Source organism: Trachurus trachurus (assembly GCF_905171665.1).
Source record: "Trachurus trachurus genome assembly, chromosome: 6".
Classification (NCBI taxonomy): Eukaryota; Metazoa; Chordata; class Actinopteri; order Carangiformes; family Carangidae; genus Trachurus; species Trachurus trachurus.
In genome coordinates, this window is record NC_139897.1 from 10,785,834 (window position 1) to 10,809,959 (window position 24,126).

At 42.0% G+C, this 24,126-nt stretch overlaps 1 protein-coding gene across 1 annotated transcript; it reads left to right on the forward strand.

Moving 5' to 3' along the window:
• Nucleotides 1–1,900: 1,900 nt before the first annotated feature.
• Nucleotides 1,901–23,080, forward strand: LOC310987306 (LHFPL tetraspan subfamily member 3 protein-like; the record flags this gene model as incomplete). Its single annotated transcript, XM_083973503.1, has 2 exons — nucleotides 1,901–2,327; nucleotides 22,821–23,080. 2 exons carry the CDS (start codon nucleotides 1,901–1,903, stop codon nucleotides 23,078–23,080), a joined length of 687 nt encoding a protein of 228 aa, XP_083829629.1.
• Between the last annotated feature and the right edge of the window lie 1,046 nt (nucleotides 23,081–24,126).

The window sequence follows — 24,126 nt, forward strand, 5'->3', positions numbered from 1 at the left end:
TTGATACAATTAAGGTCTGGTTTAGGCTCATAAATCTGTGTGGTGCTTGATGCATTATGATTTCTCGTTGTTCATTACTTCCCTAAAGAGTTGAACACATTTGAAATAGGAAACATCTATTTCAGTCCTAGTGATAGCACTGATGTCATCCATGCATCAGTATTGAACTCAAATCCTCTGAATGCATGTGAGCAACTGAATTAAACTGAATTATGCAGAGTGGCCATAAAGGCAGCAAAAGTAGGACAACGCATCTGATACAGATAAGAGTCCATACAATTATTTAAAGTGCGGTGAGGCAGCATTACGCAATGGAAGTAGTCAGTTACCAGGGTAACATGGGAAGAAAGAATGGGCATTAATTCACCCAAATCTATGACAGCTTATTAAAGTCATAACCAAAAGTATATCAGCCTGGCTACATAAGTGAAAAAATGTACAACAGGCTGAATTGTCTTTAATGTGGAACTATTTACTTGCAAAAAATTAGGTGAAAGATCTCTGTGAGCAGGGTCACTATATTCACATCCATAATGGTTATATTCTGTAAGATTACAAATGTTGCTTCACTAAATCATTTGGTGTCTTATGTCCATGTAGACTGGGATCTATATGCATAACACAAATACACTAAAATAACTGGAAAAAGCTGCAGATGAAGTAGATTCTCTATTTTTTAATTTGAAATATTTTATTTAGGCTATCAGTTCTTTGCTTGAGAAAGATTAGAAACTACTTTTACAACCTTTATTTATGACATTCTTGCATAAAGGCACGCACTACTCAATGTATTTGGCTTGTATGATTTTCCAGGACATCATGTGCAGCTCCGTGGAGTTATTACATAACCTCCTGGCAGCAAAGTAGCACACTTGATGAAGCCGAGCGGCGTTTTCTGCGTCTTTAACGCGGCAGGTGACACTGGCATGGGAACGACTCGCCAAGAGATTTGGGCGGATATCCTGTTAGAAAAAATATAATACCTAATTTAAAAAAGAAAATTGCAATTTGATTTGCTTATAGAAAAATCTATTCGGTGCACGGTGCTCTTGGTTCTCTATCGGGTATTCAGCTCGCCTTGATATTTCGTCAGTTGAGTGGATGTTGACGCAGCGCTATCCATGAGGTGTGTGTCACTGTTTGGACAAGATTGACGCGCACAACACGGGCTGCCTCTGCGTCTGCCGCTCGTGTCCCTCCCTCTCCGGCTCGCAGCATCACTGACAGCCCGGCGATGCTGTCATAAAGCGGAGACTTAACTCCCCTTTAACGATCCTGAGGAGATCTGTCGTGTATTTTCTTTAATGGCTATTATGCTTGGCTGCATCCATTCGTAAGTACGGGCCTGTAATGTGATATCGCCTCTGAGGCTACGGTTACAACCTGCTCGTTATAGGCTGCTGCTGTTTGTATTTGGGGTTTGATAAGAAGGATACGTGCGCATCTCGCGTTGTGTAGCTGAGGCCGGTGTGTGAATAATACACTTGTGTTTCACTCGGAGGTTTCCCAAGGACATCAGCGAGCGACGCGGTGCGGCAGCGATGTGCACGTCTGGCGGCTAGACAGAGCAAGAGGGGACGGAGCCTGTTTTTCTGCCAGAACCCGAGTTGTCAGAGTTATCGGAGACATCCAGGGTCGGAGCCGCTTCTTGCTCTCGCTCCACTCCTCAGCTTTTCAGCGCCTGGCTTTAGGATGCGACGTCATGAGTTGATCGCGCCTGACAGATGTTGCTGTGTTGCAGTTGCACGGGCGTAGATTCTCCGCTTGTTCTCGCCGTTTCAGGGATGATTCTGTAAAAGAAAAAATATATATAGCCTATTTAGCCTACTGCTCAATGTTCAGTCCTCGCTTTGTGCTCGGACACATCGCAACATTCATTTAGTCTTCGGGATTGCATAAAATGATACCAGGATCTGCCGCATCAATGCTACCATCTGCAGAAGCTGCGAAATTGTACCAGACCAACTACGTCCGCAACTCCCGTGTCATCGGACTTTTATGGGCCATCTTCACTATCCTGTTCGGCATTGTAAACGTGACCATCTTCTCACAGCCCTACTGGATTGGGGATGGCGTGGATACGCCGCAGGCCGGCTACTTCGGCCTTTTTCATTATTGCATCGGAGACGGGATCGCCAGAGAGCTGGCCTGCCAGGGTAGCTTCACCGAGTTCGCCGCCATCCCCTCCACCGCGTTCAAGGCCGCCTCCTTCTTAGTAGGAATGTCCATGATGCTCGTTGTCACCTGCATCGGCTGCTTCAGTCTCTTCTTCCTCCTCAGCACCTCCACCGTGTACAAGATCTGTGGCTGGATGCAAGCAGCATCAGGTAAGTGCAATTTCAGTGCCTCTAGAGTTGGGTGCAGGGGCTATAAGGGGAGGACACTGGATTGTGTTTGGGGTAAATCTACTGTCACTGCTTTCACAAAAAGATAGGGGAATCGCATATGATATAACTCAAAATAAAACAACTTTTTCCTGCCGTATCCCCCATCTACACACAGACAAGACCTTGAAGGATCAATAAAGTCGAGGTATGGGGGCATTTTTTTTCTGTTTTGGGGACCCTTACATAATAGGAGCTACAAACCATTGAACTCTTGAACGCTGGGATGGATGTGAATTTGATTGATCCGTTGATTAGATGAATGACTTGTCAGTGGGAGCAGCCAAAGTGAAGATAAGCAGACAGGCTCTGCCGTAGAAGCTGTCAGACACAGCTGCTGAAAAGACAGTGCTGTCCATGGTGCTGAAGTTTTGCAGAGGCCATGAAAGCCATTGCATTTAACCCTAACCTGCTCAGTGAATGAATGGATAAACTACACGTGTGGCCACATGAGATGTTCCTCTCCTTATAGTTTTTCAAAATGGCTCACCATATACATATAAATTGTATAATTTCATTAAAAAATAGAAATTAATTCAGAAATTTTCTTTTTCTGAGACCACAACACATAAAACATGTATTAAATTCCATGTTTTACATGGTATTAGGCTACAGCTTGTGTGTTGTATCAGTACGAATTTAATTGTTAAGTATTTTCTTGCTCATGCAGATGAGCTAGCTCTGTGATCTGCAGTCTGTCCTCAGCCAACAGGTCTGCGTCTGTTTGTCTGCTAAGACTTGGGGGTGTTGAGGGTGTTTAAATGTTGTCAACTGCTGGCAGCGTTTTGTCACTGTAACTGAGGGCTAATGTCATCCAGTGTGAGCGGAGGCCTCCGTCATCAGAAATCAGAGCCATCATCGTCATCGTCATCACTAGAGCCCAAATGCCGCCAAATATTGGTCTGCTCATCTGTACCGCTACCGTCTGCAACCAACTCAAATGAGGGGGATTATTTGGAACAACTCCAGCTCAGTGCGTTATGTTGGGGCTGAATTAACGCAATAAGCCTGCCTAATGAGGAGACCGCTGGGCTTTGTGCTTCTGCAGCTAAGAGATGAAAGAGAAAGCCAAGAGGAGAGACCCTGACCACGACAGGCTGGCACAGGGATGCCTAATGAGCAAGCCTGGCTGCTTAGCACTGTCAGACTTCATTACACTTAGCTGAAGGTTAAACTCACGCTGCCTTTGCTTACCAGCCCTGTGGAGGACAGGTGGCCCACTGGCATCTGTAATGGGCCCCTCACTGTCAGCTGATGTTTTGATAGGGAGGTACAAATTGTCAATATGATAGTGATAAATGAGTGGCCAGAATCCGTGTGAGGGGAGGAAGGGGGAGAGAGAGTGAGATTTCTTTATCCACTGTTTTTTCCTTCTTGAAACATTTTGGCAACATGAATGTAATGTGACACGCTTCATGCCGATAAAGCAAACTGTAATTAAAATTCACACAGTGGATCAGACATAGCTTGTTGTCTCCCATCCCTGCTGATAGACTGGTCCAAGGACATGAATGACACAGTCAGTATTCAGAGCACTGCTCTCTGCTCTGTGGCACTGATCTCTCCCTCTCTCTCTCAGCTTCATCAATCATCATTACAGCTCTTTTTTTTCTCTTTGTGTGGCTACAGTTCATAACTTTTTTTATTGTCTTCAAAGCAGATTTTAATGGATGATATGTATGTAGTAAGTATGAAAAAAACATGATATAACTACTGTGCCATGGAGTAAAAGGACCTTTTAGATACACTAACTCAATATCAAGGTCACACCATATGTGTTAACTAAGAATATATAACTAAGGTGATATACTGCGTGCCACTCGTGCTGCATGCAGCTTTCCCAAATCCCTGTGGGCTGAGGTCAGAAGGTTGTTGATAAACATTTCACAGCATAGACCAACTTCACGCCACTGCACACAGCTCCTGAATCAGTTATTGAGAGCACGCACACATCTCTAGTCATGCAGGAAGCGAATTCTCTGTGAGGCCCATGCAGGTAAAAAAAAAAAGTTGAATGTTTGATGAGAAAGCAAACCACCAGGTCACATTAGAACTCTCAAAATGTCTACCACGGCCAAATGAAGTGGAGTGCAGAAGTGCTCCTGCTGCCCTAGATGGACTCGTATCCTTCTCTTTCTTCCCTCACAAGCGCTATTTCTGTCTGTGCATCTGCTCAAGTCTATGACATGCAGATGTAAGCGTGTTTTTTTCCGCAGAAGTGAGCACAGCAAGATATGCGATGCACAAGCCCCTTTACCTTATCTCTTTCAGTTACACTCACACAATTTCACCTCCGTGCGCATCTCAGCTCATTTGAGTTTCTCATTTTGACCTTACTCTATCTCCCATTCCATTTACTTTTTGTTATTTCTCTTTTATTTATTTATCTCCCCGCTTTCTTCCCCTTAACTCTTCGCTTCTCTCTTTCACTCAGTACTGTACAGTCTGTGCTGTCCACATCCCTATCTTTTCTGGACAGTAAGTGCAGTTCTACAGGGGTCTGTGCACCAATTAACTAAGAGGACTGTGAGGTCAGTGATAATTACTTCACAGCTTTACACCCTGTCTGCATACCCTGTCATGTTGGCTGCCAGCCCTTTCTACATCGGTTGAGATTGTTTTGTCTTTAAAAAAATGAAAGGGGAAAAAAAAGCACAGATATGAGTCATACCTGTGAGTAAGCAAGACGTAAGCTTTGTGAAGTCAGCAGAAAAAAAAAAGTGCAGACAGAGGGAGGTGTGTTTGGAAAGATACAGACTGCTTCCAAAATGACCGCATTTAAGGGTCAGATTTCTATTTTTCCCTCTAGTTGTTTGTTATTCTTTGGTCTGTTTCATTAGTGTGGGTTTGAATGTGTGGCAGGGATATTTTCTAGAAATAATTAAGAAAGAAAAGATTTGCCTTGCTAGAATAATTAGGCAAAGTGACACAGTTGCATTTGGGAAAATCATCTACCTCTATTTGATGTCATATACTGTACTTTAGGAATCTGTTTTCAGATGCACCATCCTGTCCTTGTGCTTGTGGCATTTGTATGGATTTTTTCTGTTGATGAGCTGGAGTAAGTTTAAGTCTTTGTCCAATGAGCTACTCATGGGATATATATTTTTGTATTTTGTGAAATTGTCAGGCTTTATTTATCATGAAATCACTAAGAAATGATGTAATGATTTAATATTCTGATCAAGAGGTTCACATTCATATTGAGGTCAGGAAAACTCAGGTGAGAACTGTGATTTTGAGCTACTTCAGGTTCAGGTGCCTCTCACACGTTATGATTTACCAACACATCGTTAATGTTATTCATAATGTCTCTCCTTGTATGGTGAGTGAAACTGCCTGCTGTGAAAAAGGCTATTGTTAGTGTAACAAACTCAACAATTTTTTTTTAACCTGCCTGGAATGAGCTTGACATTTTGATAATGGAATGACCATGGAGTCAATAACAGCTGCACTAATGTGTGTGGTTTTGGTTTAACAGCATCACTTTGCGCCCAATAGCCACACACGAATGTGTGTTTTTTTTTTTTAAAGGTTTGTCTCATTATCATTTGGACCTGCTGTCACTGCTGCCTCAGCTGTGAACGCATTTCATTTAAATGTGAAATTAGCAGCTTTACAAATAATAGGGATGATGGGTACAACTACTGTGAAAGTATAATGTTCTCTGACAACCAAACAGTGGGCCTTGGTCTGGGAGGTCCATGTCTGACTGGAACCACAAGCTCATCATACACGTCTGTTCCCAGTCAGACAGGGACTTCTTGTATTTTCTTTTTTATGGTGAAAATATACACGTAGATTTTAAGTATAGGCACATACTTGTTCATAAGTTCATGACAGTGCTTGGATATTGAAATTACTGAAATTGCCCATCCTTAAAGGTATTTCAAAGGAGGTTAAATCGAAAGCAACTGGACTTAGTTATTTGTCTAGGAAGACGTTTCACCTCTCATCCAAGAGGCTTCATCAGTTCATGTACGCAACTGACCAGGCTGGGACTATGCACCGGCATCCTTAAAGGTAGGGTTGGAGATCCTGGAAAAACGGCTCTAGCAGACCACATTATACACAAGTCAAAAGTCCAAGCCCCTTTCCTCAGACTTCTCTCTGAAGCCACGCTCAGGAACACGCAACACTTGTTCAGTGTTGGGTTCACATCAAGGTGAGGTCCTGAAGGTATCGCGATCACGGCTCGACCCAATGTAATCCCAATGCGAGCGACGCTGCTTTCCGCGATACTGTCACGTGTTAACTGTCCGCGGCCGCCAGGTTCTCTCATGGCTCAATCACATGAAGGAAAACACCAAACATCATAATAAACCACCCAGCATCAAGCTTAGAGGTATACATTGCCCCCTACCAGACTTCAGTGTGGTACATTGGATCACTGTTGTTGTCTTTCTGTCGTCTTAACTCGTTGAAGACTTTGTTTGCGCTATAGCACTGGAAAAGAGAGTAACGACACCACCATTGACTCCCGTGGTAAGGGTTTTGCGCCCCGAGTGGCAGGATATGGGTATTGCAAAAGCGCCCAGAAAACCCATTCACTCCAATGTATGTGTGTTGCCCACTTCCTTGTAAATTGATGAAAACGGCCGTGTTTTTTTTTTTTTTTTTTTAAATGCTCCAGAATAGGAGGTGGCGCTGCCCTGCTGCGACCCGGGCTCGTGTGGTCCGCTGCAATTGTTTGTTTGTCCGCCTTCGTCTAAGTCAAGCCTCGTAGTTTGTTGTTTTATGTTGTTTTACGTTGTGAAAAGGTGCTTCCTTCAGCTAAGATGAAGACGCTTATCCAGTTCGCCTGCCTGGTGCTGATAATATGGGGACTATACACGCCTCACCTGGCGGCGGGCGTGGAAGCTAAGCTACCTGTTAGCTACAGCCGAGATGCCCTGTTGGCTCTCCGGGCAGCAGCAGCGACTCCACCTATGGACCTTCCTGAGTGTGTGAGGAGCCAACCTGAGCGCAACAGGCGGTCGCGGAGAAGGGGCAGGCGAGGTGGAGTACGACAGCGCCTAAGACGACGAGGAAAGAGACCTCCCCTGCCCTCCATGATACTGTGCAATGCAAGATCCCTGCGAGCCAAAATCGACGAACTCCGTGTCAACACCAAATCCTGCTTCGAATACCGCACCGCAAGTCTGATGGCCTTCACGGAGACGTGGCTACATCAAGACATTCCCAACGCGGCGGTGGATATCGAGGGGTTTTCCCTCATCCGAGCGGACAGGAACGAACTATCAGGGAAACACAGAGGCGGGGGCCTGGCTGTGTACGTGAGTAATGACTGGTGCAAACAGTACACAGTTAGAGAAATCATCTGCACCCCTGACGTTGAGCTTCTGTGCATGAATTTGAGACCGTTTTATCTCCCGAGGGAGTTCGGCAGTGTGGCCGTCTGCACAGTCTACGTCCCCCCGAGTGGGAACGCAGCAAGAGCAGCAGCTTGCATTGCAGACTGTATCCACGAACAGTTACAGCGCACACCAGGTGCCCCCGTTTTAATTTTGGGCGATTTTAATCATTGTAAACTTGAATTGTCACTGCCTGGGTTTGAGCAATATGTTAAATGTGGGACACGGGATGATAGAATCTTAGATAAGTGTTATGGAAACATTAAAAACGCCTATGCTGCCAGAGCTAAACCCCCTCTGGCTAACTCTGACCACAATACCATCCACCTAATTCCCACATATAAAACTATGCTGAAACGCAGCAAGCCACAGGTGAAAACAGTGACTGTGTGGTCAGAGGATGGCATAGATGAACTGAAAGGGTGTTTCCTATGCACAGATTGGGACATTTTTAACGATGCAGACATTGACATGGCCACAGAGGCAACAACATATTACATTAATTTTTGTGTGGACAGTATACTCCCCAAAAAGGAGGTTACTGTATACCCGAACAATAAGGCGTACATAACGAAGGAAATTAAAGACTGCATTAATAGAAAGAAGGCAGCTTTCAGGAACAAAGATCGGGTTGGACTTAAAACGATTCAAAAAGAGCTTAACCAGTTACTGAAGGAGGCCAGAAGACATCAGAGGGATACCATTGAGCAGCAGTACACCAACATGAACTCTAAAAAGCTCTGGGACTCACTGAAAGCCATCACTAATATGGAGACAAATAAAAGTCAAATTTCCACCACTGACGACCTGCAGAAAGCTAATGAACTGAACGACTTTTATCTCAGGTTTCAGACACAGGACTTCTCCAACGAGTGCAGTACCCTTCTGAACTCCCTTGACAATGGCACGAGCACAAAGCCAGAAGTGGACAGCCTTAAAGTGCAGTCACTGTTCCGTCAGCTGTGCACCAGGAAATCCAGTGGGCCGGATGGGATTTCTGCCCGTCTCCTCAAAACCTGTGCCCAAGAGCTCACCCCAGCCTGGTGCCCACTCTTTCAGCGTTCACTGGACACACACACTGTTCCTGCATTATGGAAAAAAACTATTATCACTCCAGTCCCAAAGAAACCCCGTCCAGTTGAGAATAATGATTACAGGCCCGTTGCTTTAACCTCAATTGTGATGAAATGTTTCGAAAAATGTATTGTGTCTTTACTGAAAACTGAGCTTAACGCAGAATTAGACCCCTGGCAGTTTGCTTACAGACAGGGAAGGAGCACGGATGATGCGGTTAGCAGTATCACTCATTTAGTCCTCAAACACATGGAAAACGCTAAGGCCTACGCACGTTTACTTTTTATTGATTTTAGTTCAGCTTTCAATACTGTTCAGCCTCATTTACTACTGAGCAAACTGAAACAAATGAATGTTAGTCATTTTATTATCAAATGGTATTTTTCTTTTTTAACTGACAGAGTCCAGCATGTAAAAATAAATAATGCAATCTCTGATGCAAAACTGATTAGTACAGGGGTTCCCCAAGGGGCTGTGAGCTCCACAGTTCTTTTCACGGCATACACAAATGGGTGCATGAGCAAAAATCCACAAAACTATATAGTGAAATTCTCAGATGACACCGCCATTCTTAGCTTACTGCATAGAGATCAGGAGACAGCACATTATCACTCTGAAATCAAACAGTTTGTGGACTGGTGTGATGCTCATCACCTTATTGTGAACGTGAATAAAACGAAAGAAATGATATTCGACCCAAAAGTAATAGGTGATCACAGGCCAGTGCTTATCCATGATACAGCCATTAATCAGGTAGCTACATATAAATACCTAGGTGTCCATATGGACAACACTCTTACATGGCAGGTGCACATTGACAAGCTTTGTTCCCGACTGCAGCAAAGAATGTATTTTTTGAGAAGACTCAGGCTGTACGGCGTGAACAACAAGATAATGTTCTTATTTTATCAAGCGATTTTTGAGAGTGTCATTCGATACAACATACAAGTATGGTATGGCAATACCTCGGTATCAGCGAGGTCTAAACTGGCACGCCTGGCTCAAACCGCCATGAAAATCATAGGGGGGGAGGAGCAGAATTACCTTAAGTTGTTATATGAGAAATCACTGCTCAGAGAAGCACAAAAGATTTTTAACGACCCGACACACATCCTCAACCCAGAGTTTGATGTGCTGCCCTCAGGACGAAGGCTCAGAGTCCCCATAAGTAGATTGAATAGATATAAGAACTAATTTATCCCTTCCGCCATTAAAACACTAAACAATAATATGTAGCCTTTAATGGCAGAACTGTAAGTTCTTTACTAATTCGACCGGTTTTTACCTATTTCTTTTTTATTTCTTTTTTCTTTTTCTTTTTTTTCTTTTTTACAGTTCTACTGTTTTATTACTTTTTTTAGCACTTAGTTCATTTATGTATAGCTGGTTCTATTCTATTGGTTTAGGCTCTGTTATTGGCTCTGTTGAAACACAGTGCACATAGCACTTTATCTTAAAGAGCTGCTGATTTGAACCACAGCGCACATAGCACTTTAACTTAAAGAGCTGCTGATCTGATCAGTTCTACAGACTGTTTTTACTGACCTATTTGATGACTGATGACCTATTTGTAATAGAGTGGAAGCACCCTTCACTGTCTTGAATGCGTGTTAAAGGTGTAAAAGTATTTTGTATGGATGTCTTGTATGTATTGTCTTGTGTATGCAGTGGCTCCGAGCCCAAAACAAATTTCCCTTTGGGACAATAAAGTACAATCCAATCCAATCCAATCCAATCTCCAACACTACCTTTAAAAAACAACAAAATTAGTTATTTTCATTATTGATGAAACTGCTGGTGACCTTCCCAAATAAACCAACAGTTCACAACTAAAAGATAGTCATATCACTGTTACATAAGATAAACAAAAGCAGCAGCAGCAGCAGCAGCAGCACCACACTGCTGAGAAGTTTAGACCAGACCATGTTACTGGCAGCATGCCACATAACTGTGCTTGAAAAAAGACAGTTTACTTGATTAACAGTTCTGTAGTGCAGTGCTATACTTTAATAATATCAGCAATCAGTATTCACAGAAACTGCTTCTACTGCAACTACCTCCACCAAGGAGATTATATTTTAACCAATGTTTAATAACTTAGTAACGTGTCTACAGAAAAGGTACTAAACTAATCTACACCACACTTGGTGGGTTATGTGGCACGGACCATTACATTTAGGTGCTGACCTGGCTTTCTATCATATTTTTTACCCATTTCTCATCAATGTTGATCTTAAACAAATTTATTAGTTTGTACTACTTAGTGTAGATCCAGATAACCAGATCTGGTGGAGGAAATCTGTGAATCCACACTACCCAAAGAGTTGTACTTATATTTCGTTCAATATACACCTGATACAATTACACAATAACAATAGTAGTTGTGACATAGTGATGCAACAATTCAGCTGCAGAGCTGTATGAAATGCATAATGCTGATGTCTCATACAACATGTAGCAAAACTCAAGCTGAATTCAAGACAGATAACACTGCATTGAACAAAAGATGTGTGGGGTTGCCAGCCTTTGTGGACGAGGTATGTGCCCTACTGAGTGTGAGTGCCCTTCTAGTCGTATACATTTTATTGTTTGAACCAATATGCTGCCACAACAAATACAGCCTTCAAGAAAACAGTTAAAATCGACTTTATATAAAGATGGATAAAAATCAAACAAGAGGACCGAAAGGAGTGTGGGAAGATAAAGGAGAAACAAAGATGACAATAAAGCATATAACAGAAAGATAAGATGCGAGAGGACAAGAGATCTGAAGCTGAACATAGAGACAGAAGGCAGACGGAAAACAAATCAGATAACATAGCTCAAAGACTAACCCTAACCCCCCCACCCCTCTCTCTCTCTAGTAGAAAGGTTTCTCTGTGACTGACTTTCACTTCCATGGTCCATTAGCTCTATAGAGAGTTTTGTTCTGAAAGGAGCATTAAAACCTAGTTGAATGTAGAAAGTTGTGGGGCTCAGCCTCAGAGCACTTTTCACTGCAGCAGGACCAGACCTGCGTGCTCCAGCTCTTCAAAGGGAATGCTACAAATGGGTACTCGTGTCTGGATACCAATCAGGCCTTTAAAAGCAAATTAGTCCTTGACTGAGAAGAGAAAAAGGCTGACTGTGCTGCTTTTGCTTGTTGCTTTGCTCCCTGTGTGTTTGTGCATGCTTCACATGGCCACATTTAGTTGGTTGAGTAGACAAAACAGAGGCACATCCTTTTACTCACACAGCTTCATGCTTTGTTGAAAAATAACTTTGTTCATCCCAAACGGTATCATGCTATAGCAAAGTACATATAAAGAACTTTGTTTCTGTTAAAATGCACAGACTTTAATTTGATGAAGCGCCGTTTCAATTCAATCCAACTTTTTTCATAAAGCGCTTTTCATGCACATAAATAAATATAGCACAAAGTGTTTACATGGTTAAAAAGAAATAAATCTCCTGCCCCCAAACCGACCCACACACACGCTCAGGTGCTAACTGTCCACCCACATATACAACACTAAAGATATAACACTGAAAGATAGCGTGTGTATATAGATATATACAGTAAAATATTATGTATTAAACACGAAACAGTACATGGAAGATAAAAATGACAATTAAAACATCAGAGTCTTCAGTAAAAAAAAACTATAAGAATGGTCTTAAAAACATCAGTGAACGACTAAGAATGACATGATTAAAGCATCCTTAAAAGAAGAAGAATGACATTAAAACCTTAGCAAAAGACTTGGTGACTATAAAACATCAGTAGACTAAGAAAATATTTTTAAAATCCATATTAAATACAGTAGGTGGGTCTTAAGCCGATTCAGCTTTGTTTATGATTTCAGGGTCAAGGCAATTACAAAGAAAAGTTATAGGCTATATTCATTTTCAGCACACCAGAGATTTGTTTGTTTAAATAACTATAGCATTTTTCTGTCATTTCATATACATCCTTATAACTGCATGTCACATTGAGCTGAAGTGAGTGAAGCTGACTATCGTCACACGTTAAAGCTATATCTTCACTGTGTTTACCCAGAAAACTTGGACTTCCATTGGGCTGCTCAGTTATCGCCAGTAAATTACTTTTTTTTTTGTTTTTTTTGTTTTTGCAGTTCAGTTAAAGCAGAAGTAAGCGGAATATTTGTGTTAATATAAGTCTTAAATAGTTATATCTTCCGACAGCAATCACTTATATAGAGTGTTTGGTCCGAAACACGGGTCTGTCAGTCACTCTGCTCTGCTGTAAGCCGAGGAGAAAACTTTCCTTGTATCCTACAACCTTTATCCAATGAGGAGAGAGAACGGCATAAAGGGGCGGTCCTCTCTGTGTGTGCAGCCAAGGAACTGGCTGACTGGAAAGAAAGTTTGGTGTTACTGAATTTTTGAAACACCTTTAAACATTGCTATTAAGCTGCTCTAATCTATATTTTGATGTTAACAGTGGATCTAAATTGATACTGAAGTGATCACTAATGGTGCCAAACCCACAACTGGCAGTGTAAGCAACTAGCTGGTGACCAGAGGAGCATTTATCAGCTAATGAGCCACATATTCACATAAAGAAGTGTTTGAGACCAAAGCAGAACTAAAAGAGAGGGATAATCAAGGCTCCAGATCAATACTAATATTGCTTTATATAACTGCTGGAAATTAATTACTGCAAGCAACATTTTGCTTCAGCAAAAAGACTTTTATGTTTATAGTTTGTTGATTTGACACAAAGTGGCAAAATTATCTGTTACTAACAATTAATTGTAAAGTAAGTGATATTTCCTGTATTCTGGCTGATACCATTATTGAAGTAATTCATATTTCTTTTTGTGGAATTCAGTGGCATTCAAGTGGAGTTAAGTAGACATTTTCATTTTCATATCAAGTAATTGATGAAAGTTTGTTTATTGTCTATTGTATAGTGTATTCACAGATGTAGACAACTTTTTGACCTTGTGTATGTTCTTCACAAATACACCTGCATCATAATTTCACACAGTGATGTAAGGTGACCAATATGATCTGTCAAAAGAGTTGGCAAAATAAACTAGTTTGTCAAATGCTGTCAACATGCATCCCAGGCCAATGAATAAATTACCTGGGGCCTGTCCACCCAAATTAACTTCACTACTGTGCACTTACTCTCTGCACAGTGTGTGTAATCTGAATGTGTCCACTTGTATGACTGTGTAGCCTGAAACTTTCACACGTTACCTTAAAAAAATCTGAACTGCAGCCAATGACAGGAAGCAAACCTCACCTGGCTTGGACCTTTGTTATTTAACAGCAGTGCGTGACAGTTTGGGGGCTGTCTGTTACTAGCAACATGTTAGAAACAGTGTAATGCATCTAGTCACTCGTGGTGCTGCAGCTACATACAGAGCTGGGAGTAATGTCTCTCTGCAGCGCATCAAGCCTAATACCCAGTGGGGCAGATTTGTGTAAAACAGATAGTGAAACAACATGGGAGCATGCTGTCTGCTGTTGTTACAGCAAGGTGCATTAGCACTTTCAGCAATGACACAACAGTGCAGTGTCTAAGAGAGATAACAGTGTGGTCTCATACTGTGTTAATTGACAGAATAAATAAGACAAGGCCACAGGAGATTTTGATACAACAGAAACATCAGAGCAGAGTTGCAGTCTAATCCTGAATGGACACCTAAAATCTGTGGCTGTGGTAAAGGGAAGCGACAACAACTAGTTTAGGATATTACTTGCAGAGCCAATCTGTATTCTTCACCGGTTCTTCTCAGAGCAGCACCTGAGCTGAATGTGCTGACCCACCACCTTCCTTCAATCAAAACAATTGCACACACAGCACAGCTTTGTGCACCAGCTGCTCCTCAGAACAAACTCGTCACCGTGTCTCCTCTTCGTTCTTTTTCTGCATTTGTCTCTCCATAGCCCATTTCTTCCATTTTGATTACTTTCATTAAAGAAAAAAAAATCACAAAAGGAACAATCTGTCTTGGTTTCTCACCTATTTCCCTCACGTCTACACAGGTAATATGTTTTTTTGTAATTAAGAAACCCATGCAGCCAGTTCAACCATCTAATTATAGCCTGTGGGAAACACCGGGGAACCATTACCCATACAGCTCTCCATACTGCTGATGGTTGACAGCAAGGAGAGGGGATAGATGAGTCTACATGAATGTATGTAGGCCTACTGCATAGACAGAATAAAAATAATTTTGAATTGACATACTTGTGCCTTACATTTTATGCCACTCAATACTTTACTACATTCAAGAGGTAAATATTGACATTTGTAAGTCATTCATTTGACAACTATAATCTCTGGTTGCTTATCGCTACTTTGACTACATACTTGGTATTATGATTTGAATACATCTTCCTCCACTGCAAATGCATAACATTTAAAACTGTGTAATATATTAATTTGTATCAGCTTCAGGAGTCGCAAGTCAGTCTAGCCCTCAAGCATAATTTTGTTAGAAAGTGGTGGCTGGAGGGAGCATTTATGAAATGTTGTATTTTCATTTTATTTAATATTTCATTTTGCCACTTTCACTGAAAATGCCAGTTCAAATACATCATCATTCGTTAGTGCTCTGTCGCAGACCCTCAGTCTGTGGAGGGTGAATCGTTCTTATGTTCACTGTTGACTGAAGTCCGTATTTTCACAGAGAATTCAAAGGCATTCTTTGATCCCCATTGCCCTTGCCAATCCTCTTCCTCTATGGAGGTACAGGCTGCATCTGGACCTGTTACATAAGCCCCCCACCCCAGCCTGACTCTCTCCTGCTCTGCTCACTGCGGTTTACACTGCACTTTCTCTTCCTCTTCCCCCTCCCCCCACCTCTAACTCTGCAACCCCACCTCTGCTTTAACCTGAAATGTCTATTACAAAAGCACATGTGCCAAAAAAACACGATTTGTGTAGACAGACAGTCAGATAGACGGACAGACAGTCGGACGGACAGACTTATTGGATTCAGTTGCTTGTTTAACTGATTGACTGACTGAACTATTTGGAGTATTAGTGTGTGGGTGGTAATTGGCACATTGCCACCTTTTCATCCTCTCCTTTTAGGCAGGGATGTGTTTCAGTCTTTTCAGATTCATACAGCACATCAGGGTGGTTCTGAAGTTGCAGAGGAAATGATATTTCTAAAGATTTCCTTCTAGTTGAGTTTTATTCCCTGTGGTATAGGTCGGAGTGCTTTCTGCCGCCTACAGGTGCACTAATATGCAATATGCTGTTGTGAGAAGACCATTTGCAGCACTACAAGGTGCTTAAAAGTTTTTGGAAGCCTTGTCCTGGCACAGAACAGAGATGGTTTGATGAAATAAGCAATTTCTTGCTCCTTCTAATCCTTTGAATTGCACTGAGAGGTAAATTGCTGAGGACAGAGTGGGATACAGAGGATTCCTGGAAGCTCCTTGCTTCCTTCGAGCAGCCACTGAGTTTTGCCAGCAACTGAAGCAGAAATAGATTTGGACTGTAGACAGCTCATCTCAAGAAACCTGTTCCTCATCTTCTAGGAGAGCTAGTTGGAGTCAGTTTGAAAAGTTTCTTTTGCCCCACTTTCCACTGTATCCTTGACACTTCGGAAGTATTTTTTTTTTTTAGACAACTGTCTTAAATTTGTATCCAACCAGCTGTCTAAAAGTATGCTCATCTCCTGTGCTGTGTGAAACTATGAAACTCTAAATCCTACACATCTCTCATTATTTTTTCTCCTATAGCTGCAGTGCAATGCTGCCAGGGTATACCTGAACGCTATGCCACTTTTTTCTCCAAGTGAAGAGATATATTTGCGGTTCACATAATAGAACTACAAATCAATGTTTTGTATCATGTCAAATTTAGCCATTTAGTTTAGTGTTGTGCATGACATATCGACATTTAAAGTCTGCCGTGTCTAAATCTGTTTCCCTATCTACGTAGATGCATGTATTCTAGGGTATTCCTATCAGGGGGCAGTAGACTTGTGAGGTGTGTGTAAATAGATGAATTATAGGAAAACTGTAAAGTCCATTTACTCTTTATCAGTGCTGTTCAGTGTGTCAAGACACCTGCACATGCTTAACAGATACAGATTAAGGGGTTCCTATAGGTACCTTTGAGAGATACTATTATATGATAATTCAGGTCATATTTTATACCATGTATCAATTCATGACAATATAGTAGTGTAATAGACTTGTAGAGAGTAGTGAGTCACATTTTTTCTGCTTTATGTTACTTGTGATGTCAGTTGTGGGCAGAAAGTGTTTTGAAAATTCTTAACTTACTCATGCCTTCAAATGCTTGCAGCAAATTCCCAGTATCCAGTCTTGGGAAACATGTCTGCAGAAATGTAAAATACATGCAGTTTTGCTGTGAAATTGTTAAATAAGTGAAATAAGCAGAACCAGCTGTGTGGTTGTTGAAACTTTAGGCTATTTACTGCTCCCACCTCTCTCTCTCTGTCTCCCACAATGTGCTGTTGGGCCCTGGGCTGCTTGTCTCCAGACTCAGCAAGTTGAGTGACCCGAGCGCCCAGCCACGCTGTCACGCTGTGCTTCGGCAGCGGCAGGAGTCTCACTCCGCCTGGAGCTCAATTCTGAGAACGGCAACGTAGACAACAAGCATCAGGGATGAACCGCAGAACTAGCCAATGAAGAACAATCAGAAAATGTTTTGAATGTGAATAACAGTGGTGCAGGCTTCCTGTGTGACACTTTTCATTTTTGTTTTCTAATCAGTCGAGTAGAAAAGACTGTAGAAGGAACTCTTTGAACTGAAGTGGTTGGATTTTACCCACATTCAGGTCACTATTTCACCTGTGGGAGTGTAACATTAGCTATTACATTAAAGCAAACCTACCTATGCATATTCATAGGAAGCCCCACTGGGATAAACACTGAACGCTGTTCCCAGAATGTCTGTGCTGATTTCCTTTTTTGAGCTGACTTAGTTTTTACCTTAAATGCCATTTTTCCAGCCACAGGCTCGTTCACCAGAGAGGCTGTCAGTTCAGTAAACACACTCTTTTATTTATCAGCACCACGATGCGTCACTATGAGAAGTGACGAATGAATGAGCACTTAAGCTAGTCTATTTCACACAAAGAAGGAGCATGTTTACCGGTACATACTGTATATGTCTATGCATGTGTGTGTTTGTCGTACAACTGGATAGGCGTATGCGGCGTAAGATAGCACAGTTTGGGTTGGTGTGTATGCATAATTCAGTTTGTCACAGCTATTTAAATGGGAAGAGGAGAAAATGGGATCCACAAAGGACTGTGGGAGTTGAAAAATGTGAATCCCTTTTCATGGCTGCTTAGATGTGCTGCAGATGTGTAAGTGATGGAAAGAGCAGAGAACAGAGTATATTTCCATCTGCCACCCAGTGCAATCAATGACATGCTGAAACACTAGCGACACACTCAGACATGCAATTGCATTGACAGTATTACAGCAAAGCAGGAGCCAGTTGCTATGGAGGTAGATTAAAGTCTAGTCTTTTAAATACATTATACAGTTTATGTGATTTATTTTACTTTGTCTTTAAACCACAAATTCAGATCAAGCTGTTTCTCTGGAAGTGACATCAGTTCTCCCATCACCCACACCACTTGTAAATGACGCACAGAGATTATAAGAAGCAATGGGATTCTTTCAGCATCGATGGTTCTATCGTAGTCTCTTTGGGAAAATGAGCCAGGGTGCTCCTGACAAATCTACTGCCATCACACCGTTCTGTACCATCTGCTGGTCTGCCCTCGAACTCTCCTGCAGCGCTGTTTGCACCTAATCTGCCCTACCTACAGTCTCTTACATAAGATGCTGTTAGCCAACAACAATTTCTCAGCCCAGTTTTCCACTCGCACGACCCCAGTGTTCCCAGAAAGAGAAAGATACAAACAGAGAGGTGTATGTGTGTGTGTGAGAAAGAAAATGCTTTGAATAGTTTCGCCGTGGGGCTCCAGCATATGGTAGCCAGTGCTCATGACGTTAGCGTGGTGCTGGGTACTTGCTGGCGGTCTCACACAGGGCAGGAGCATAGCACCCTATGAGCGCCGTCTCTCACCACATCCACCTTCCCTCCCCTCTCTCTCTGCATCTCTGCCTCGCCCTGCCTCATAATCTGTCTCTCCTCTTTTTGTGCTCCTCCTGCTCCTGCTGGAGGAGAAGCAGAGAGAAGGGCAAAGCTGAGAGGGTTAGGATAATGCCATCAGTTAATATCGAGTCTCGGCTCCGACTGACAGCTGCATTCTGTCAAGTGTGCTGCTATTTCCGTGGCGAGGATTTGGAGCACACAGTTCATCACTGCAGCATGAAGTTCTGCTCCGATGCAAAGGGAGTGGGTGAAGCCAGCGGTTAACTAAAGATGATGCTACTTAAAGCCCCCCGCCCATTTAATATTCACACACATTTAATTAATAGTTGATATATGTGAAGATGTCTGTTAAAGTAATTGATTAACCAATAATCCAAAGATAGAGACATAGACATAGAGGATAATGTACATGTTCACACAAAAACCCTACAGCTAAAGTTGGGAAATATTATATATGACTGTAAATTGCTGGATTTTTTTCTCTTTCCATTATAGTCAAGTGTCAAGAAAATGACTAAACAAGAGACAAGTCAGCATTAATGATGTCTGACTGGACTGCATTAGGAGCTAATGATGCTTCAGCTACTTTCTTTGTTACGATGATACTCTTAATGTATTTCAGACGTTGTTTTAGTGCAAAATGATATACTTGTAAAGATGCTCAAGCTCTGAGGGATTCATATAAACCATGTTATCTCCTAATTTTTAGGTTGTGCTGTTCCTGTTTTGTTATTACAATTTATGTGGTGCCTTACTCTCATTTTTGGATTTGGATTTTGGATTTTGAATCTGTTGACTATCAAAACGATGATATACAGTATACAATCTTTAGATTTTAATGCCTTGCTGCTGCTTCCTCAAAATTCGCAGCATTTACATTTCACAGATTTCTCTGGTATTGACTTTGGTATTATTGACTTGTGCATAGACTGTATGGCACTTTAGCTGTGAGTTTTTCCTCTGTGAATTTTGCTTAAGCCTCTCCTTATGTAAGTGGATGTCACACTGTGCTGGATTGGGTCTCCTGGACTGTGTTGTGTGGTTATGGATTAGTTGACTCCAGACTTACTGTTACAGTGTATGCAGGGGACATGTGCTGCTCCTCTAACCACATGCCGTTTCTGGAAACACGAGTGGCATATGTGGCACCCTCTGTTGGTATAATCCTGGCCAGTGCATCCCTCAGAGATGATCATCTGCAGAGTAGATAATGTTCAGCAGTGACTGTGACAGATATTTTACTGCTCTAGTATCTCTTGTTCTCTTTTGGTCTCTCTCCCCTGATGCTATCAGCATTTGTCGGTGTACACCTCTTTCATTCGTCTTTTTCCTGCACCCTTGCTCTCTCTCTCTCTACATCTCTCTCTGTGAGCCTTCTTCTCTCTCCTCCTGAGCCTCAATGCAATATTCATGATCACATTGAATTGAGCCAACGGCATTCCAGAGACACCCAGAAGGATCTGGAAAAGCTTTTCTTACCTTTGCAACAAACGCATCACGAGGGAAATAGGGGAATAGTAATGTGTGTTGACTCACCGAGTGTCAAATGTTATTTGGTCTTCTATGGCACCACCTCTATTCAGTCAAACTTATTCCATGAGCCTCTGTAATATTCTGAGAAATATGGACTGTAGAGATTAATTCTTAGCTGAAAAAATTATATTCATATCATGCACCACTATCTATGATTGACCATTTCTTCACATGGACAGCTTCCCCCCTAGGTCAGCAGCAAGTCACATGACAACTGACTGATGGGTTCAGCTAATCAGAACAATCTCAGCCTGAACTCCTCTATCACAAAATCAAGGCTATTAACTATGTTCAAGCCAAGGACATCCAGGGGAAAGCTTTGTCTCTCTCTGTCTGCACTGATTGTGTGACTGTTCCGTACTGAAAACACTGAAAGGTAGTTTCGTTCAGTAACACTCCACAAGTCTGTAAATTTGTAAAATTGTCAAGACAGGGCCTGCTCCGTGGCCACTGCAGCCACAGTCACCTTCTGTATTTGTCAGAGGGGGACATCAGAGACGTGTTAGGAAGAGAAGGACAGGCAGACAGATTGTGGAGGTATACGGCTTCATGTGACGCAGGGAGAAACTGGCCGGTTCGCTGTCAGCTTACTGTTTGCAAAGTGCAGCAGGTCCTCAGTGACATTCACTCGGGTACTGAATCATGTACTAGACTCAAGAGGATGTTTGACAGATTGTGATGCTATATTGCATATAGAGCGTGTGTGGGTTGAGTGACATATGCTGCAACAACTGAGGCCCCTACGGCAGCCTGCCCTGGCCAGGTTAAGTCTTCCTCCAGAGGAAAAGGCTTGTTGCTTTGTGTTGTTTTTATCTGTGGCTCTGCCTGGAGACCATGGCCGTAAGATTGTAATATTGACAGAAGAGTATATGACAGTTATTTCTGTCACTTAATTACCTGTTTGCACATTCAAGTAACATCAAAAGGAGTATCTTCTGTTGTAAATGGCACCGGACTGTCTGTGGTAGAATAGGTCATTGCAGTACTCCTCCACGCATCAAGCACCTGAGTCCTTGCTCCCTGAAACACTTTGTGCATATGAATTTGTTATGACAGTTGGAGACATGGGGGAGGGTAGCAGAGGAGTCTTGGGGATGCTGAGCTCTGTTGGGTATGCGGTCTGTCTGCAGCGTATGTTGCTCTCTAATTTCTCCCTTACTCATTGTCTCACTTCTCAACACCCGCTAATTTTCAGGACTAGTAAATACTGCAGCGGTACTGTAACCAAAAGCAGTGTGTGTGTTTGTGCTTTAATGGATACAGTATGTGTGGGCAGCGTGTGTATACACCACTGTTACCACTTTTGATCTTAAGACTGAGAATAAGCCAGGAAAAGATAGAAATGAGGCCAAAATAAGTTGTTTACTCATACATCTGTGCACAAAGGTGTTCAAGTAAATGCTGCACACATTAAAATTACGTCGGTAACAAACTAGAATAATGTTCGCAATCCTAAACCCTGATACATAACAAACAGCAATCAGAGAGGAAACATTACAAGCAAGTGTTTGGGGGGATAAAGTGGATTCATTTTATTAATGTGTTTTATTATTAATGTACAATGCACTCTGGATAATTGTGCAGTCAGCTTCTGCTGTTCTGCTGCAGCATCACCTCAGAGGAGAACCTCACTCAGATTGAAGATGAGAGAGGTTTTTGCCCCTTGGGCTAAAACTGAGAATGAGGAGTGGTTAGTTAAAATCCAAAGAGGGAGAAAAGGCTGCAAGACTGAGGATGGTATTTCATTTTGCTTGTGCTGCTCTGCCGCAGCATCACCTCAGAGAAGAATCTCTTTTAATCTGAAGATGAGAGAGATTCAAATTGAAGATGAGAGAAAAAGATTTTACACTTCAGGCAAAATCTGAGAGTCAGTAGATGCGAGTTAAATCTAATATTACCACTTCTTAAAATGCAAGAGGGAGAGAATCCATGGTGTTTTGTAGGGAAACAAGGAAATCCTGGAGTTTTTCATGTGACCAGAACACTTCCTACCCTCTACATCTACACCGCTTGGTGCTATTGTGCCTGGTCATGACTGTTTGTGGATGTTTATTACGCGTTTTATTGCTCTATGGACACTCATTGTGTCTAGACACTTATTTCCCGCTGCAGGGATGAAACGAAAATCAAAGTGATGAATCCTGTAAAATACCCACTGAGGAGAGTAAAAGGGTGGAGATTTGTATAGCACTTGAAATGATCGTTCTTCTCTCATTTCCCCCGAAAATCTCATTATCCCTAACCTCATTTATTACTGTGCACTTTTCCTCCCATGCTCATTTTTGTTCTGCTTATATCTTTTGTTCCTCCTTCCTCTCCTTATCCCACCCTTTCATCCACTATCCTCACTAATGTTGCCACCTCTCTTTCATCGACTCTTGCCCTCTCTCTGCTTCCCATTAGGTGTCTGTCTGGTGCTGGGTTGTATGATCTACCCTGATGGCTGGGACAGCGATGAGATCCGGCGGATGTGTGGAGAGCAGACGGACAAATACAGCCTGGGGGCCTGTTCAGTGCGCTGGGCCTACATCTTGGCTATAATGGGCATCCTGGATGCCCTCATCCTCTCCTTCCTGGCCTTTGTCCTGGGGAACCGGCAGGACGGCCTCATGTCAGAGGAGCTGCTGGCTGAAAGCAAGGGTGAGAATGTACTAATGCGATAAAATGTGATAATTTATTGATATTCCTTGGGAAAACTTCCTTTTTGATTGTGCACTACACTGAAAGTCAGAGCCAGCGTCATAGCACTCTGGGAGCATGACTGATACTTGAAAATCATTCAACCATTAGCCTACCTTCACTGAATCTATATCGCTAGTTTTGGTATTAAATTAATTTATAGATACATCTCTACATGTACAGAAAAATCATCTAAGATTGGGCATATTTTAAATCTTATATTGGGTTATAAATCTCTGGTGCCATAACTGATCAATTCCACATCAATGGCCCACATGATTTAGTCTAAAAGTGCACTCTCAGTGCAATTCATGCTGCTATAGTGGGTTGACAAAAGCAGATACTTGCAAATGAGAGTACTTTAAAGCTTGCTTGAAGCATAGACTCCTGATTTATTACAACTTTCTACTAGAGTGAAAAGAGAAAGTGCACCCCCATTAACATAGTGATAAAACATACACTTGTCTGGCAACCAGATTATGTGAGTTGAATTCATAACAGGATCACAGTCAGTGTGTTTACTGGTGTTTATGATAAATGAGAGCCAACATTTTGATGTAATGAGCTTTTGATGCAGCTTCAATTAAAAAAAAAAGAAGCAACATTAAAATCAGAAAGCATGAAATGTACAATTTGGACATGATGGAGGGATTTTGTTAAGAAGTTTGATGTGCTAAAAAACAAACAAATGAACAACCACATGCACTTGTTTTAACTCTTCCTGTTTCTGATGCTGTCATGATCTACTTTGGAATGAAACTAAATCTACAGGGACACAAAACAACGTTTTTTTTCTCTCTCTTTTTAGGGCAGAGACAGGTGTCTTATGTTTTCAAATAATATGCATTTCATCAATGAATGAATAGGGATTTAACAAATGTCATTCACAATGAAGTGACAAACCCACCTCTGTGTTTAAGGATTTTTAACATTACTTAGATGACATTTTCAGTTTTATCTTAGCATATCTGACATCTGCTTCCTACTGCACAATGACAGGACAATGGTCCAGAGACAGAAAGAATGTCTG